We start from the raw sequence: 16,190 nt of genomic DNA on the forward strand, positions 1-16,190 counted from the left end.
CTATTGCATTAAAGTCCTTAAATTTATTTTTGTTTGTGACAAAATATGGAAAAGTTCAAGTTGCAAGAGGAACATTTTTTCTCCTCCAAATATAGAATAAAATCATAAAAAGGAAGAAATGTGTTTTATCATGTTTTTATTTTTTATTTGCTTTTCAGAAGCCAAACATGGATGCATTTGTCTGGCTCTCTCTGCTGTAATTTGACTACATGGCAGGCAGCCACATGTGTGCTGTGTTGAAGCTGATCCAACCCACTTATATGAACTGATGCCAAAACACGCTTCCTGTAAATTAGGTTTTTTTTGTGCATTTTGTACCTTTGATCTAAGAAGAAAGTTTCTTTTCTGTGGAATTTAATGTTCTGTAATTTATTTTCCACTGATCACAATAAGCTGTTGTGGCATGTAGCCACTGAGGAGGCTGATGTGTTGTTGCAGTTTGTAGAGAACAAAAGCATGCTCAATTCCCCAGGTGGATGCAGAGGAATAAAATAAACACTGCTGAATATTTCCTGTAGCCAGAACTGATAAAAGTGTTTGCAAAATGTCCACAAAAGTCAAAGCACATTAATAAAACAAGATTTTGGATTTCCATATGCTCTTCAGACATCTGGATCTCTGGATTGCGTCTGTTTTGTTGTGCTAAAGCAAATTAATTTGGGGAAACATTAGATCTATTGGTGCACTTTCACCTGGTTGAGGGAAACCTTCAGCTCCCAGTTCGCCCTCCTGTGGTGGGGCGGATCAGCTGCTTCCTGTCTGCATATAAAGACACATGCTGTAATCCCCTTGATAAATATCAAACAGAATTTAGCAATCAGCTGAAAGCAATTTGCATGTCTGTGCTCGAGCCAGCGGCTCGTGATTTTCTCCCCTGTCATCTATCATGGACCACACGCCTGGGCCAAAACACACAATACTCCCAAATTGCTGTCATATGGAGTGCAAGCCCAGAAAAAAAGCCCTTCATTTTTCCTTGTCTATACTTCAAATAAACTTGCATTTGTTGAATATTTTGAGAGAGATTTTTTTTCTTTCAGTGCAACTTTTCAGAGAGAGCGATGGGGTAATGTGCCATTTCCTTTGTTTGTTGAAAGCTTGGCTGCAGGACTGTAATCTAGACGGGTTTGATCTCGGTGGACGCAGCCTGTTGAACGTTGGACGGTGCTGGATGTCGAGTCTGGAGACGTCAAATTCATCTCCAACAATCAAACATTTACAGACTCGGTTCTCTTTGTTTTAGCCACATATCCCTGTTTCCTTTGTGGTTACTCCTGGAAAATCCTGAATTTCCTTCTACGCACAGCATGTGGTTTTAAACTACCATCTTAAACACATCATGTACTGATTCTATTTTTATTTGTAATGAATAGAGAGTTTGATGATTTTTCATGATGCATCTTTGAACTGTACAAGGCGATCAGCTTTTGGTTGAGTTACAAAGGAATTCAGATTTGGCTCTTTGACTTTAAAATGTGACCTATTATGTTTCCTTGAACATGTTAGGATTGGTCTATACAAAACATGTTCATTACATTTTAACACAAATTTAGATAATGAGATTTTAGTCTGGTCAGTACTTTGATTTCCTTTCAGATTGAGCTGTTTTAGGGCCTCTTGTCACGTTAAATCCAAATAAGCTGCTGCTGGCCACGCCCCCCAACTCATCGTTTTAATTCACACATGAAAATGGCTGCAAACAGATGCGCAATTATACAAATGTGCATCTTTGAAAAGCAGAAGTGGAGCCTCCTGTGCAACCAACCAGTGGTTTCTGGAGGGAAAGTCAACAACAAAGCACTTTTATTTTCCAGTAGCCATTGTACAGTGGTGCTAAGTAGCAACAAGAGGCCCTGGAATGTGGCTTAAGATTCAGGAGGTTTTTGAAACTGCTCATTTTTCAGACACCAAAAAACATTAACATTTTTCCAAGACACAAATGGGTGGGGTTTTTTAAATGCTTGAGCTTTTTGTAGAAACAGTTCAGACCCAAATGGAATTACAAAAACATACTTTTGCACAATAGATTCCCTTTAACCTTTAGCAAAATAAATATGTTGCTTCCTTCAGACATTTGTCAGTAAAACAAATCACAAAGTAGCAAGACATTTTTGTTGAAAACTTAATTCGCATTAACATATGTTGTTAAAGTATCATGTTGTTAAAGGTTACAGTTTAAACATCTAATTTTTGAATCCCTGAAGAAGACTGCAGCGGCATGTTCCTTCCTTCAGCCAACATGTCAAACAGAAAATCATCCATCCTTCTTGTTTGAGGCGAGCATCGACATAAACCAGGAATGAAACTCAAGCTCATTTCCTAGTGTATTAAGCAATCTGTAAATATAAGAAACGCAAAGCCCAGAAAAATGTTTCTGATCTAGCATTGCTGTCTGTAGATGACTTTTATTTTTGCAATAACCTGGCAGTGATGGCAAAAAGACAAAGCATAGAAAAAAGGCTCATATTTGTTGCTTCTACCTCTGGTCTGTATTTTTGAGATGCTTCTTTTTTGCCACAAACCTGATTTTGATGAATGGATCACTACTAGGCTTCTGCATAACTACTAATAAAACTAATGCAATTATTTGAATCAGTAAAGCTGAATTTATCAAGAGCAATGGTTCTCAAACTTCTAGTACTAACATCTACTGTAACAATTAGGTGTTAGAAAAAGACATGCAAAAGAAAAGCAGTGGTGGATTTTCCTTTTTGATGTCGTTAAGATTGAAGATTGTTTTAATGTTTTCAAAGTATTAATTTCCAAACAAAGACGCCATAAGACAGGAAAAATGTAGTTTTCTGTAACAACCAAACCTTTTGTGGTTTTTGATGTCCTGCAGCCGGTTTCTAAAATATTTAAAGTTTGAATCCTGGAAAAGACTTTCACAAATTGTTAGAATAATTCTTGGTCTTGTCATCATAACAACTCTGAAACCACATAAAACTTTGTTTGAACTGTAACAAATCTTTGAGTTATAAATGATCATCCAGGCAGAAGAGTCAAGTTTCATCGTTTCTAAGGAATTTCTGGTCCTTATGAAAATGGATGGATGGATGGATGGATGGATGGATGGATGGATGGATGGATGGATGGATGATAGACGGATGGATCTTGGATGTAAAACTGACCTAAATATTTCGAACTGGTTTTAAAAACTGTGGATCTGGTTTTGGGTTTAACTGGGAGTTCTGGGATTGGTTCCTTCTCCTGGACTTTCAGCTCTTAGTGAATCCAAAGCTGTTACACAAGCATTGTTACTGGACTTTGACAAAAGGTCCCCCCCTTCGGACTCAGGGCTTCCCCGTTCTCAGAGTTGTACATAAGACTTTGTCCGCATGTGAACCCGCGCCTCCGCTCCGCCGTCATTCATTGTTTACAATAACAGCGCTCAATCTGTCCTCTGGGTCTCATTCTACAGACACAGTTATTCAGTAGGTTTAGCAGTTTGTGTTTGTGTTGGCAGTTCGTTGGTCACTTATTGTTTGTCCGGTCGAAACTGCTACTGGTGAACCATCTGCAGATCTTATCGCAGCTGAGATAGCTTATCCTTTAAAACTTGAAATGAAGAAAGAAATATCCACCTGTAATTAATTGGCTGCCAATGTGGTTTATTTACATACACTTTCAAATTCAATTAAAATCAAAGATATTTTATTGCTCCAAAAGGGAAATTAAATAAAATTCATTTGTGAATGTAGTTGTTAGCCATGTACTTTGAGTATGAAAGACACCTGAAATTTTACATCTTCTTGGCTCTGTTGGTATTCCATACAAAGGAGGTGCACTATAATGGAGCTTTAACAACTGACTGAACAGCACAAGTTATTATTTGTTTACATAAGGATATGCGCTCACATCAGTTTCACTGAACTCCTAAATTGGTGGCACAAAGAAAACGCCACAGAAATGAAGTTTTAGAGCAAAACTGTATTAAAAAATGCCTGGATTTAGATAACCTCATTTTTAAAAAATTTTGATTTTTAAGAATCATTTGAGCAAGCAACTTTTTCATTTCACTACTTTAGCAAATAACATGCTTCATAACATTTTTGTGGGTTGAAGAAGTCCTCAAATATCACTCAATGGATCCACTCTGCACCAGTGAGAAAATGGTCAAAACCAGTCAACAATAGCCCAAACTGGTGCGTTGGTAATGTCACTAAAGTGCAGCGATAATGGAGGTGAAATAACCAGGTTCCCCTGTCTGAGTCCTCCTCCATCAGGACCAGTTCACTTCTGCTCTCAGGTAATTACAGCCGAAGCACAAAGAGGCTGAAGAGCACTGTAGGAACAATTCAAGCAGAGTGAGACGATGACGTTACAAAATGCTGGTCAATAACCATTAACGTCTCATTGGAGGAAATTTTTTCTGTACAATCATCAAACATGTATCTCTAAGAAAGTCTGAAAAAACGGGAATATTTCAAAAAGGCCACAACTTTATGGGTGTTTTTACAACAGCTTATAATCTGGTATTCCTGTGATGTTAAAAGAGATAAAGAGGATTACAGTAATAAAATTAAAGTATTAATAAAATTCAACAATGACTGAAGAGTAGCAAAATGTAAAGCAGTAAATGAAAGAGTAATGTTTTTAGTTCAGATTCAAGGGTTAATAAAATGTAAAATACCAAAGAGACCCATTCAGCTCATGGTGTAGGAGAAAATAAAATAAAACATTTTTAAAATATATATATACATTCTTGTTTTATTCACCAATTATTGTATATATACAATAAACGTTACAAGACTAACAAAAAGCAAAAAAGGGGGCCTATTGATCTACAAAATAACAAGATAAGAGAACAAATAGCAACAGAAATAATAAAAAAAATAAAACATCACCTAATCAATTGGTGTCACAACAAAATCAATGAAATTGTTTAACATGTGGATTAGGTTATATTTTTTAGTTTAGGTCTAAATCCATAGTTTCCTGTGCTTTATCCTTTCCTTGTCATCATGTTGCACCACATCAAGCTAACAATGAAATTTTCCATTTTTTATAAAACACGTTTCATATCACTATACATGTTTCTTGAGCTTGTTGCAGTCATTTGGTCTTTTGGAGCATAATTAAGATACTTTAAATTTCATATTTCATCCTCATCTAAAAAATTATTCTATTTTCTCAAAGTCACTGAGAAATCTTTATTATCTATTTGCTAAATGATAATAGAAATGTAGTTGGAGAAACGAATGAATGAATGAAAATTAGACCAATCAAGTTCAAAACGTAATAAATATTATAAAGCTCTATTCTATAATGATCTGAGTAAATTAAAGAAACACACAAACAAGTACTGAGATTTTCACGTGTTGATGTTAGAAGTACTTTTACTGCAGATGCATGTTTATAATCAATCTTTTATTAAAAGTAATGCTATTTTATTGCTTTTTAGGCAATAAAATGTTTATTTACTTATTTTAAAAAGGAGTTTGTTTATTTGCATCTTTTAATGTATTCCTAATACTGTATGAAATAAGTTTAACTGGTTAAATGAAAAGCCTGCAAAATGTACCAATACTTTATCTGATTAACTGTCAAAATAATTGATGGAATAATCGATTACTGGGATAATCAACAAGGCAATCAGATCGATTAAAAGGGTACTGAGAAAACATTTAAAGAGGCAGTATTATGTAAAATGTACTTTTTTAGCTTTACATCATGTTATAATGTTCTTCCTTCATCAAAAATACATCTGGAAATTTGATTTGATTCTTTCATGACTGTTTCAGAAATCCTTTAATCTCCATGGCAGCCATTCAACTGCACAAAACGTCTTGGTGGACCTGGCCCCTCCTTCGAGACGCAGCTCCTCCTCAGAGCTGCAGCTTCCAAACTACCAGCTTCTGCTTTGAGGCGCTCGTCCTCCGTGACTCCACCATTCAGCTCCTTCAGACTAGCCAGCACAAATTAGCAAACACCTGGTCAAGCTGTAGCACTACGAGCTACTTCTCAGTAAAACGCTGGTGAAAATGTTTTTAAAGGGTTAATAGAGGAGCCATGTTGTGATGACTTCCTGAAGGCAAAGTTTCTGAAAGAACATAAGTTTTTAAAGAGACAGAGACCCAATTTCAAGGCATTAAATTACAAAGTCTAATTTCTTGTAAATCATATCTGATATATCCAGCATCTTTATAACAACTGAAGGGACCGCAGTTACTTTATTGTGCTGTAAAATGGCACTATCTCCCTGGAAAACACTTAATACTGCCTCTTTAAAGAGAGCTGAACAATCAGTCCTGCAGTTAGCTCCTACACCAGGGAAAGTTAATTAGCTTCGTATGTTTAGAAACAACACATGTTGTTCAGTATTTACCCAGTTTGTGTTACCAGTTTAGGATGTGTGTTTCCCAGTAAAAGAGGAGGCGCAGCATCACATCCTGCCTCTGCTAACTGGGTGTAAACTCTGAGTCCAGGCGGGAGATCAGATCAGTTCAGGTCACAGTGCGTTGCTCCAGTCCCGCAAACTTCCTCTGCGTGGATCAACGTTGGACTTTCTCTTCACCAACCCACGGATTTATCTGGACACTTTTTATTCCGTCTGGAGAAACTGTTTCACACCCCTGAATGATGTTTTCGCCGCATTTCGGAGCTCCTCTGTCTCTGAAGTTTCTGCAGACCATCTCATCTCTTTTCGCTGCCTCCAGTGTTTACATCCAAGCCGGTAATTAACATAATCTTGCATTCCTGTTAATTTCGAGAAGTGAAGGACAACACGGGGTCCAGATTGCCCCCCAAACGCAGATTTTTGGCACTTTATGAATGCAGCTGTAATCACTGAGGGGAGCCTGGAGTGTCTAAATGGGTCCATCACGAGAAAAGAGACAATCAGGCTCCTTTATGTCTCGAGATCAGCAGCAGTTTCTGCGCATTGTCTGTTATGAATAGAGCGATCTCCAATTGAGCCTCTTCACTTTGGAGATTTTTCGATTTTCGATTATACAGCTATTGAAATTAGGACGCGCCGCGCCTCCCCCCTTCCTCAGCTTGGTGGCTCGGCTGCCTCCCCCTGATTGACAGATGAAATTGACACTCGGGTTGCCTCTTATCAAGCGCTGCGTTTCAATCCGCCTCTAATTGCACATATAGTGCCATCCTTTCTTTTCACCGCATGTGATTGCAACACGCAACCTTCCGTTGCGCACAAGAGGAATGATCGATCATATATAGTGTGTTTTTTTTTATGTCTAATTGCATCGAAATTTCTTTTGTTGCCAGGGTTTAAATGCAGGAGAAACTGTAAGACGTTGTTTCGGAGCGGGTGTAGCGCTGGTTGGAGCAGAGATGCGTAATGCGCAGAGAAAACTGGGTCTCCACTCCGAATAGGAAGCGACCAAGACCCGAAAATGGTGAGTCACAAACACAGTAAGTTATTTTAAGTATTCACAGGAGCGACAGAAGAGATGTAGTGAAAATGCTCAAACATTTGCGAAAATTACAACTAAACGCTAAAATAATAATTGTTATTCCTTTACCTCAGTGCGTGCTACTGGAATTGTAATGATGGAAATGGAGAAATTAATTTCTGCTTTTGTCTGCTTGCATCATATCTAAAAAAAAAAACAGCAAGAAAAAACTGAAATGAATCCACATGCTATAAGCAATTTCTGTTTTGTTGGCTTACTTTACTTACTGCTGAAGCAATAAATGGCGTTACGCGTTTCCTCTGCTTTATCATCCATGCATCATGTTGCTTTTAATTAAAAAAAAAAACCTTCTAACTTTAAAACATAGGACAGTTATAATCTAACAGTGTTAATGGTCGGTAAACTAATGAAACAGACTGCTGTTCATAAGTCAATGCCTTAACTGCTTGTTATTCTTTTATCCAAAACATTTTCTTGTTGTAAATGTTTTCTGCAACAGACAATCATATAGAGCGGTTTATGTGAGCTTAAAAATTAATCTACAGCTAAACCATTTCACTGTTATTTGAACCATAGTGCACCCAAGATGTACTTAACCTGAATTTTGCCTCAAAAAATTTTATAAATTAAAGTTGAACAAGCTTTTGAACAATACGCTCCGGTTCTTAATTTTTAAATGATGTTGTCTTTCTTACATTTTAGTCATCGCTAAACAGGTATTAGGTTTTGTTATATAAGGAAAAGACATTTAAAATAATGTAAATTAAAAAAAACTAAACAGATTTAGATGTTTTCGCAAACTTTAACAGTTTTTTTTTTCCGGGGAAGTTGGCGTAATTTCTATAAAATGTGATTTAATAGTTTTTAGAACATGTAGTAAGATTTAAAATGAAAGGAGAAGAAACATCGGACGCTGCTTGGCAACAAAAAAAAGGAAAAGAAAAGACAAAAACCGAGATCTGGGTTGTTGCGCACGCAGATTTTTATATATGTATATTTAGTTTTCACTTTGTTCTCGGTGCGTCCTGCTCTTTTTAAAGTGTTTTATTTTATTTTGTGGATCAGTCTAAGCCGGAGGTGAAGAAGGAGTCCGGGGAGTCCAGCCCGCTGGAGGCGGCCTGCCTCTGCTCTCCTCCTGCGGCCAAGAACCAGTGCGCCAGCTGCGGCTTGGAGATCCAAGACCGCTACCTGCTGAAGGTGACGCATTTTAACCTTTATTCATTTATTTTTTACCTCAATTCTGAAATTATGCATTCTTTTTCTACATTTAAAGCAATCGAAACGTCATTGTTCCGCCTTGCAGGAACTTGACACGTAAAACAGTTAGTCTGAAATGTGTTGCGGGAAGGTATGTTTCTGCAAACTGTTCGTTAATTAGCGCATGCGTGTTGCATTTAATTGTGGCAGGTGAACAACCTGAACTGGCATCTGGGCTGCTTGGAGTGTTCAGTCTGCAGAGCGTCGCTGCGCCAACACAGCAGCTGCTACGTCAAAAACAAAGAAATATTCTGCAAACTGGATTATTTCAGGTAGGAACGAAAACAAACAAACAAAAAAGCGGCTTTTGACATGTATCTTAAACACTAACGTGTTATTTTTTTCAGCTAAATTTACATTTGTGTTTTGTAAATTAATAATGGATAGCTACACGCATCCCAGATTTAGATTTAAAATTATTTTTATTTATCATGTGTTAATTACAACCAGAAAATAACACAAAAGATAATGAAATAATGTAAAAGAACAACTATTTAAAATCTTTTTTATTTTATTTAAAAATGGGAAACATTTTTAAATCCCTTTGTATTCTCATTTTTTGGGGGGATTACAATCCTTAATTGTAATCCCAATTTGCTTATTTGCTTATTGTAAATTATTGTCTTTGTCTTGTCTTTGGGGTTGGAAGGCCTCCTTGCCATCACCCTAATTTTTAGCTTATTTTTTCTATTAGATTCAAAATAATATTGCTAAGATATTGGTAAAATAAAAGATTACTTCAAACATAAACCTTCCTGTCTTACCTGGGATTTATTTTTAAATACCTTTTAATCCAATTATTCTTAAAATGTTAAATTAATAATATATTTAATTTACTGAAGCTAAATAGATTTTTGCTCTCACTATTTTAGATAAATAATAAATCTGTCTTAAAATTGTTGTTTCATCTTAAAACACATTAAAAATTTGTTTGTGATATTTCTGGAACCCAGTTAATTTTTTTTAAACAACATTCCAAAATTCCTTATAAAATATGTTTTTATAAAGGTTTATTGGCTTTAAAATTAATAAAAATAAAAAAACAAATCAATGCAACCTTTTTTAATTCTACAAAATGGCCCTAAATTATGAACTGTTGGATTTAATATTTACGTTTGTCTCTGGAGTTTCGGTCTCCTTGAAAACTGAAGGTAAATCATTTATTTCGCTCTAATTTAATGACTTGGTTTATTTTTCAGATTGTTTTCACAGATTATTAATTTTGGTGGTTCAAACCCAAATTAATTGACTTATTAGAGTTTGACCTGCAGAATGAAGCATCACATCCATCAAACCGATGTTTTAGGATCTGATCTCAACTCTCCCTTCACTGCAAAAACACAAAATCTTACAAAGTATTTTTGTCTAATTTCTGGTCATTACATTCAAAATAAGACAAAACTAATTCATAAGTAACTTTTCAGCTAGATTATGACCTTATTTTAAGTCAGTAATTCCTTAATATTGATTTGTAAAAGTATTATTTCCACTGCAGATTATTTTATTTGTAACATGAGAAAATGTCTTGCTATAAACAAAATAATCTGCCAGTGAAACTACAGTACTTTTTTTACTAATATTAAAGAGTTATTTACTTAAAACAAGCTCCTATATTTTACTGAAAAACTGCTTATAAGTTAGTTTTATCCTATTTTAAGAGTAATGAGATATTTAGAAACTAAAACAAAAATAGTTGGTAAGATTTTGTGTTTTTGCAGTGTATTGCTTTTGTCTTAGTTTTAACTCCTTTATCTCTGCAATGTGAACAAAAGCATCTGCTGATATTCTGTATTTCTTTTCTATATTTTCCATTATGTCACAACAGACAGACCTGAAGCTGGAAGTTTATTTTCTCTTTGTTATATAAATGTTTGCTCCACATTTTTAAAGCCTTTAGCTTCTCTCTCTGCATCGTTGTAGTAAATATTTTTGTTTTGCCCTGCGTTTTGCCTTCCAGGCTCCAGTTAGAAGAAGCAGGGCTATTTGTCAAAAATTGTAAAGTAGAAAATCTCAAGATTTTCAGATTTTAGTTTTATTTTCTGGTACTTTATTAATATACTGTTGTTTATATTGTTTTTTTTTATATTTTTGCAATCAGTGGATAATTTATTGTCACCTAGCTCAATGTTTATGGCAGCTTCCTGCCTTTACTGTTGAGTTTGATAAAGGTGAGCAGCATTTACATTATTTTCATGTTTATAATTTATTCATTTTATTTACATTACCAAGAAAACAAGAAGAGCATTTTTATAATAACTAGGTGGGATTTAAATTTGCAACATGTGTTCCAGTAACATAGCTAATTGCACAATTCAAATTCAAAAATACTTTATTGATCCCAAAGGGAAATTAAATAACCCTGAGTAGTTCTGTCAATCAAAAATGTTATCAATAAATAATTGTCCATTAAGGATTTTACGATTGTTTTTGTGTTTCTTTGTAATCAAAATCACAGATTTTGTGGTGCTAATTTAGAAATGCTTGTAAGGAGTTTTTATGATATTTGCGCTAATGTGTGAAGTTAAATGTGACTTTTTATTCCTTGCTGTAACTATAACTTGACATCAAGCAAAGCTGAGGCAGCAGTCAATTAAGCCCAATGTTTTTGACCAATTTTGACAAAAATTTGCAGCAAATTCATCAAAAATGTGGCGATCTGTTGAGTTTGTGTGAACTTTGTGGATTTGTGAAAAACTGGAGGGACGTATTGATGTAATCTGGAGTCTAGAGGGCCACATAAAAACCTACAGCGGGCCACATTTGGCCCCCGAGCCTTAAGTTTGACACCTGTAATGTAAACACTAAAATCAAGTAAATTGAATAAACTTTAACTTTACTAGCATTGCTAATCAGCACAGATTTAAACCAACTGTATCCGTTGAATTAAATCGGATTACTGACCAACCACGGCACATCCTGACCTTTTGACCTCTTCCCCTGCAGTAGGTTCGGCACCAAGTGCGCCCAGTGTGGCCGGCAGGTGTTCGCCAGCGACTGGGTGAGGCGGGCGCGGGGCAGCGTCTACCACCTGGCCTGCTTCGCCTGCTTCTCCTGCAAGAGGCAGCTGTCGACTGGGGAGGAGTTCGGCCTGGTGGAGGGCCGGGTGCTCTGCCGCAGCCACTACGACATCATGCTGGAAAACCTCCGCAGGGCCGCAGAGAACGGTAACCCAGCCACCAAGCATCAACCGCAAACTATTAGAGAGCTACCGCCTGTAGGGAGGCGAGAAGTAAAACAATTAATCTAGATGTTTATATGAGATGTGCAAGCATCATTATTTTGCTGGGGGGGGGGTTTGTTGGGAGAATGCTTTAAAAATAATTTTGCTAAGTTTGTGCAGCTTTTGTGATATTATCAAATGATAAATTCAACTTTTATTAGCCTTTAGGTGTTTAACATTTAACATGCTTAATTAAAATTAACTTAAAGGTTGATATGATCACTATTTGGCACTCTTATTTTTGATAGACTGCAAAAACAAACAATAACAACACAAAGTACTTTCAATCTATTCCGGCTCATGATATCTTAGTACGCTTGAAGTAAGACAACATCTTAAATAAGTAGCTTTTCAGCAGCTATAGGAACTCGTTTTGAATCAATAATTCCTTAATATTTCACTTATAAACTGCTAGTTATAAGTGAAATAATGAGACAGTGGAACAATACATTTTTCAAATATTATAAATTCAAATGTTTTGATCCAATGGCACTTTTTTATCAATATTTAAGAATTATTTTTTTTTTACAAAAAGGTTTTGTAGTTGCTGAAATGTTACTTGTAAGTTAGTTTTGTCTTATTTCCAAGTATAGTAACATAAAAATACTTTGTGTTTTTGGAGTGTATCCAACAAAAGAGTGACAAATAGTGATTATATTTCAAAGTGATTTTTTAATGATGCATGTTTTGTGTTAAACTCTTTGTGTTAAACTCAACCTCAGGTGTTTTTTTTCTAAAGCATCATAAGTTTTTTTTTTTCTCTGAGCTCTTTGAGGCAGCCATGTTGTGCTGTTATTTTAATACAATAAGATTTTTAGTTACTAACAACAAATTCCTTCTGAAGACACTTTACAACCAAACCCATTTTGACCAAATTTAAATAAATGTTGAATTAATCACTAAAAGGATTCGTTTCTGTTATCTGTGCCTCATTTCACTGCAGATTAAGAGAGAAATAATAAAATATAAATCAAACACAGATTTAATTTTCCTGAATTTTCTCACTTTGTCTCTAATTCTTGAAAATATTTAATATTTGCTTTAAACTGTGAATGTTTGGTACAAATTACCTTAATTATGCTCCATGTTTGGAGAATCGTTACTATCTCAGTTTAAACATTTCCTTCTGCATTCACATAATCTCCACATAATCTGATGACTGGATTATAATCCGTTTGCTTCAAAGGGACAGGTCTGACTCTGGAAGGAGCGCTGCCGTCAGATCAAGACTGCCAACCCAAACCAGCCAAGAGGGCGCGGACGTCCTTCACAGCCGAGCAGCTGCAGGTCTGTCTCCGCCCTCCAGCTGTCTCAATCTGAGTTTAATCCACAGCAGTTTGTCATTTAATCTGGATCGTCGTTCTGCAGGTCATGCAGACGCAGTTCGCTCAGGACAACAACCCCGACGCTCAGACGCTGCAGAAACTGGCAGAAATGACGGGACTGAGCAGGAGAGTGATACAGGCAGGTGTTGACATTACTCAAGTACAAGTGAAAAGTACCGCATAGTAAAAATACTCCTAAAAGTAATTTTTTTCCAAAAGGTTACTCAAGTAAATTTAACTGAGTAGATGTAACTAGTTACTAGTTACTCAGATGAGTGAGTTTTTAGGTATTTATTTTCTTTGTATTTTCACACTAGAGGATATTTATATGACTTTTTAATTTGTCATATTTTTTAAAGGTGACCTATTATGCTTCCCTGAATAGGTTTCATGGATCTATGGGCTACAATAAACATGTTCGTTACATATTTAGCTCAAAATCCTTCTGAGATAATGAGATTTTAGTCTGTTTTGATTGAGATTGAGATTGAGTTGTTGAGCCTCTTGTCACTTTAAGTCCAAATAAGCTGCTGCTGGCCATGCCCCCAACTCAACATTCACACTCACACCTGAAAATGGCTGCAAATAGATGCACAATTTTACAACCGTACATCTTTGAAAAGCAGAAGTAGAGCTTCCTGCACAACCAACAAGAATGCTGCAAGTTGTTTCTGAGTGGTAAGTCGACAACAAAACACATTTTTTACCCAGCAGCCATTGCACAGTGCATTGTAAACCCAGCTGGTTAAACTGCTGGAGCTCCTCTTGGGTTGCTAGGTAATGGGTTGGGCTTTGCTGGGGTTGCTAGGTAACAGCACAGTTCCCCTGGAATGTGACTTAAGATTCAGAAGGTTTTTGAAACGGCTCATTTTCCAGACACTAAAAAAAACATTAATTCTTTGCCAAAAAAACAGCTGGGTGGGTTTTTAAATGCTTTAGCTGTTTTTAGAAGCAGTTCAGACCCAAATGGAAACATGAAAACGTTAAAAATGTAGATTTTGCATAATAGGTCCCCTTTGTTAACAAGAAAGATTAATTTGCTGTTTTCTGGTGTGTTCTTTAAAACATCTTAAAGTTTAGGTAACAACTCTCCAAATCCATCTAAGAATCTTTACAGCAGAGTGGAATAATGAGTCCTCCATGTTTAGCCCAGTGAGTCTTTGGGTTTGAGGAGGTCGTTACGTTTGCTCCACGTTGACGCTGCCTGTCTCCGTCTCCAGGTTTGGTTTCAAAACTGCCGCGCCCGACACAAAAAGCAGCCGCCGCCGCAGAGCAGCAGCTTCCCCCAGAGCGCGCCGCTGTCCAGGATGCCGCCGTCGCTTCCAAAGGATCTCCACTACTCCTCGTTCAGCAGCCCGGACCGACCACACCTCCTCGCTCTGCACGGATACCTGGACGGTCAGTGGCACGCCAGCATTCCTGTGAAGTGGATTTTTATCATTATTAAGCAACATGTTCAATTTTGTTAAAGCAGTGAGGGAAATGTTAAGATTTTTTTATTTGGCTTTTTATTAAACTGCAGATATTGTTACAAATGAAGCCTCTAACAACCAAATTGTATTTGTTTTAAGTTTGTTTTGTTTTTTTGTTTTTTTACAAGAGATGCCAAAAAAGTGGAGGCAACGTTTTGAAGACAGAGTTAAATACAAATTAAGTAAATTTAATTCCAAAAGATTAGGAGAAAACTGTTTTGGCAAGTAAAACATGCAGATTGATTGTTGTAACTGTTGAAAATAAAAATGCAAAACATTTATTCTCAAAACAAGAAGTCTGTCTCAGCAGTTAGGAAGCAACTTTGTTAGATTTTTGTAGAGTCTTAACAGATAAAAGACAATTAAATCATCTGTAATTTACTGATTTCATACATGAGGTTTGGTAGAAAATTGTTTTAGGAGAGAATAAGAATAAATACAGATGTTCTGGTTTATTATGCTCTATTCTAGAGATTAACAGATTAAAAACAGTTAAATCATCTTTAATTTATCAATTTCACACATTAGGTTTGGTAAAAATTAGCTTGTGGGCAGGCGAACACAAATAAATTAATATTTTCTATTATTTCTGTCTTCTATTCTACGTTAAAGTGTTTTATCTGATTTATAAAGACCCTCTGTTGTGAAGTGGTATTATTTTCATATTATTATAGTTTCAAATGGACTCTGATTCTGCGGGTCTCTGAAGTGGGTCGAGACGCTCTTCCTCCCTCTTTCTCCCTCATCATCATCGTCTCCAGGCTGAATTGAAACGGCGTTTTAACGTTTCTCCTTCGTTTCCAGCTCACCCCTTCTCCGTCCTCGCCTCCCCCGGACACTTGACTCATCCCTCCATCGCTCTGCCGCAGCTTCCCATCAGCCGCTGACCCTGATGATGTCACGGACGCCTGTCGCCACGGTTACCTCCGTTTCAGCTGGTTGTCAGACTGTTGAGTTGAACTGTGGTGAAACCTTCAAGCAAACATTGGGAATATTTTTTTTATCTTTGTTCTAAACGAAGCACAGAAGACTTCCTGTTTTTGCTTTTTTCACTTTCTTCCTGTTCGTACGTCGGGCGGTTTCAAACGGCAGAGTGGAGGAGCATTGTAGCAGTACGACGGAGAAACCTCAGCTTCTTTTTTCAGGATGAGCACATTTTGCAGCTTTAATGTTGTTGGTTGTTGTACTGTTGTCAGAAAAACGGGAACTCTTATTTATTCAGATCTAAACCTCTTGTTTTCAAGGCACTTTTAAAGTGTCTCTACATGGAAACATTCAGTGTTTGTAAATAAATCGCATCAGATCTGTCACCAGGTTTATTTAATGAGCAAAACGGAGACTGATTTTATGTATGTGTGTGTGTGTTTTGAAGGTCATAGAAAAAAAAAAACAGAAAATAGAGTCAGATTGTACCTGCAGTGACTGTCAGTTTGACCTCAACATCCTGGTCATTAAACCAATTTAAAACCCGTCACTTACAGGAAATAAGTGATAAATTAATTGAGCAATCAATTAAATCCAAATTCAGTTAAAATGT

The 16,190-nt window shown here is 36.4% G+C and overlaps 1 protein-coding gene across 4 annotated transcripts; it reads left to right on the plus strand.

Annotated features, from left to right (window-relative positions):
- Nucleotides 1–6,402: 6,402 nt before the first annotated feature.
- On the plus strand, nt 6,403–16,190 carry lhx6b (LIM homeobox 6b). Of its 4 annotated transcripts, none has more exons than XM_016674206.1 (9): nt 6,403–6,676; nt 7,231–7,361; nt 8,445–8,576; nt 8,787–8,908; nt 11,583–11,800; nt 13,043–13,143; nt 13,225–13,324; nt 14,402–14,579; nt 15,458–16,190. In XM_016674206.1, the coding sequence occupies exons 2-9, from the start codon at nt 7,359–7,361 to the stop codon at nt 15,666–15,668; spliced, it is 1,065 nt and encodes a 354-aa protein (XP_016529692.1). In that variant the 5' UTR covers nt 6,403–6,676; nt 7,231–7,358; the 3' UTR covers nt 15,669–16,190. The 4 variants fall into 4 exon arrangements, with proteins under 4 accessions (XP_016529692.1, XP_016529689.1, XP_007557876.1 ...); XM_016674203.1 differs by having other exon boundaries at nt 6,404–6,676; nt 11,580–11,800; XM_007557814.2 differs by having other exon boundaries at nt 6,407–6,676; nt 11,580–11,800; nt 13,225–13,320; nt 15,458–15,629.

This window comes from Poecilia formosa, unplaced genomic scaffold (assembly GCF_000485575.1).
Source record: "Poecilia formosa unplaced genomic scaffold, Poecilia_formosa-5.1.2 Scaffold92, whole genome shotgun sequence".
NCBI classification, from domain to species: domain Eukaryota; kingdom Metazoa; phylum Chordata; class Actinopteri; order Cyprinodontiformes; family Poeciliidae; genus Poecilia; species Poecilia formosa.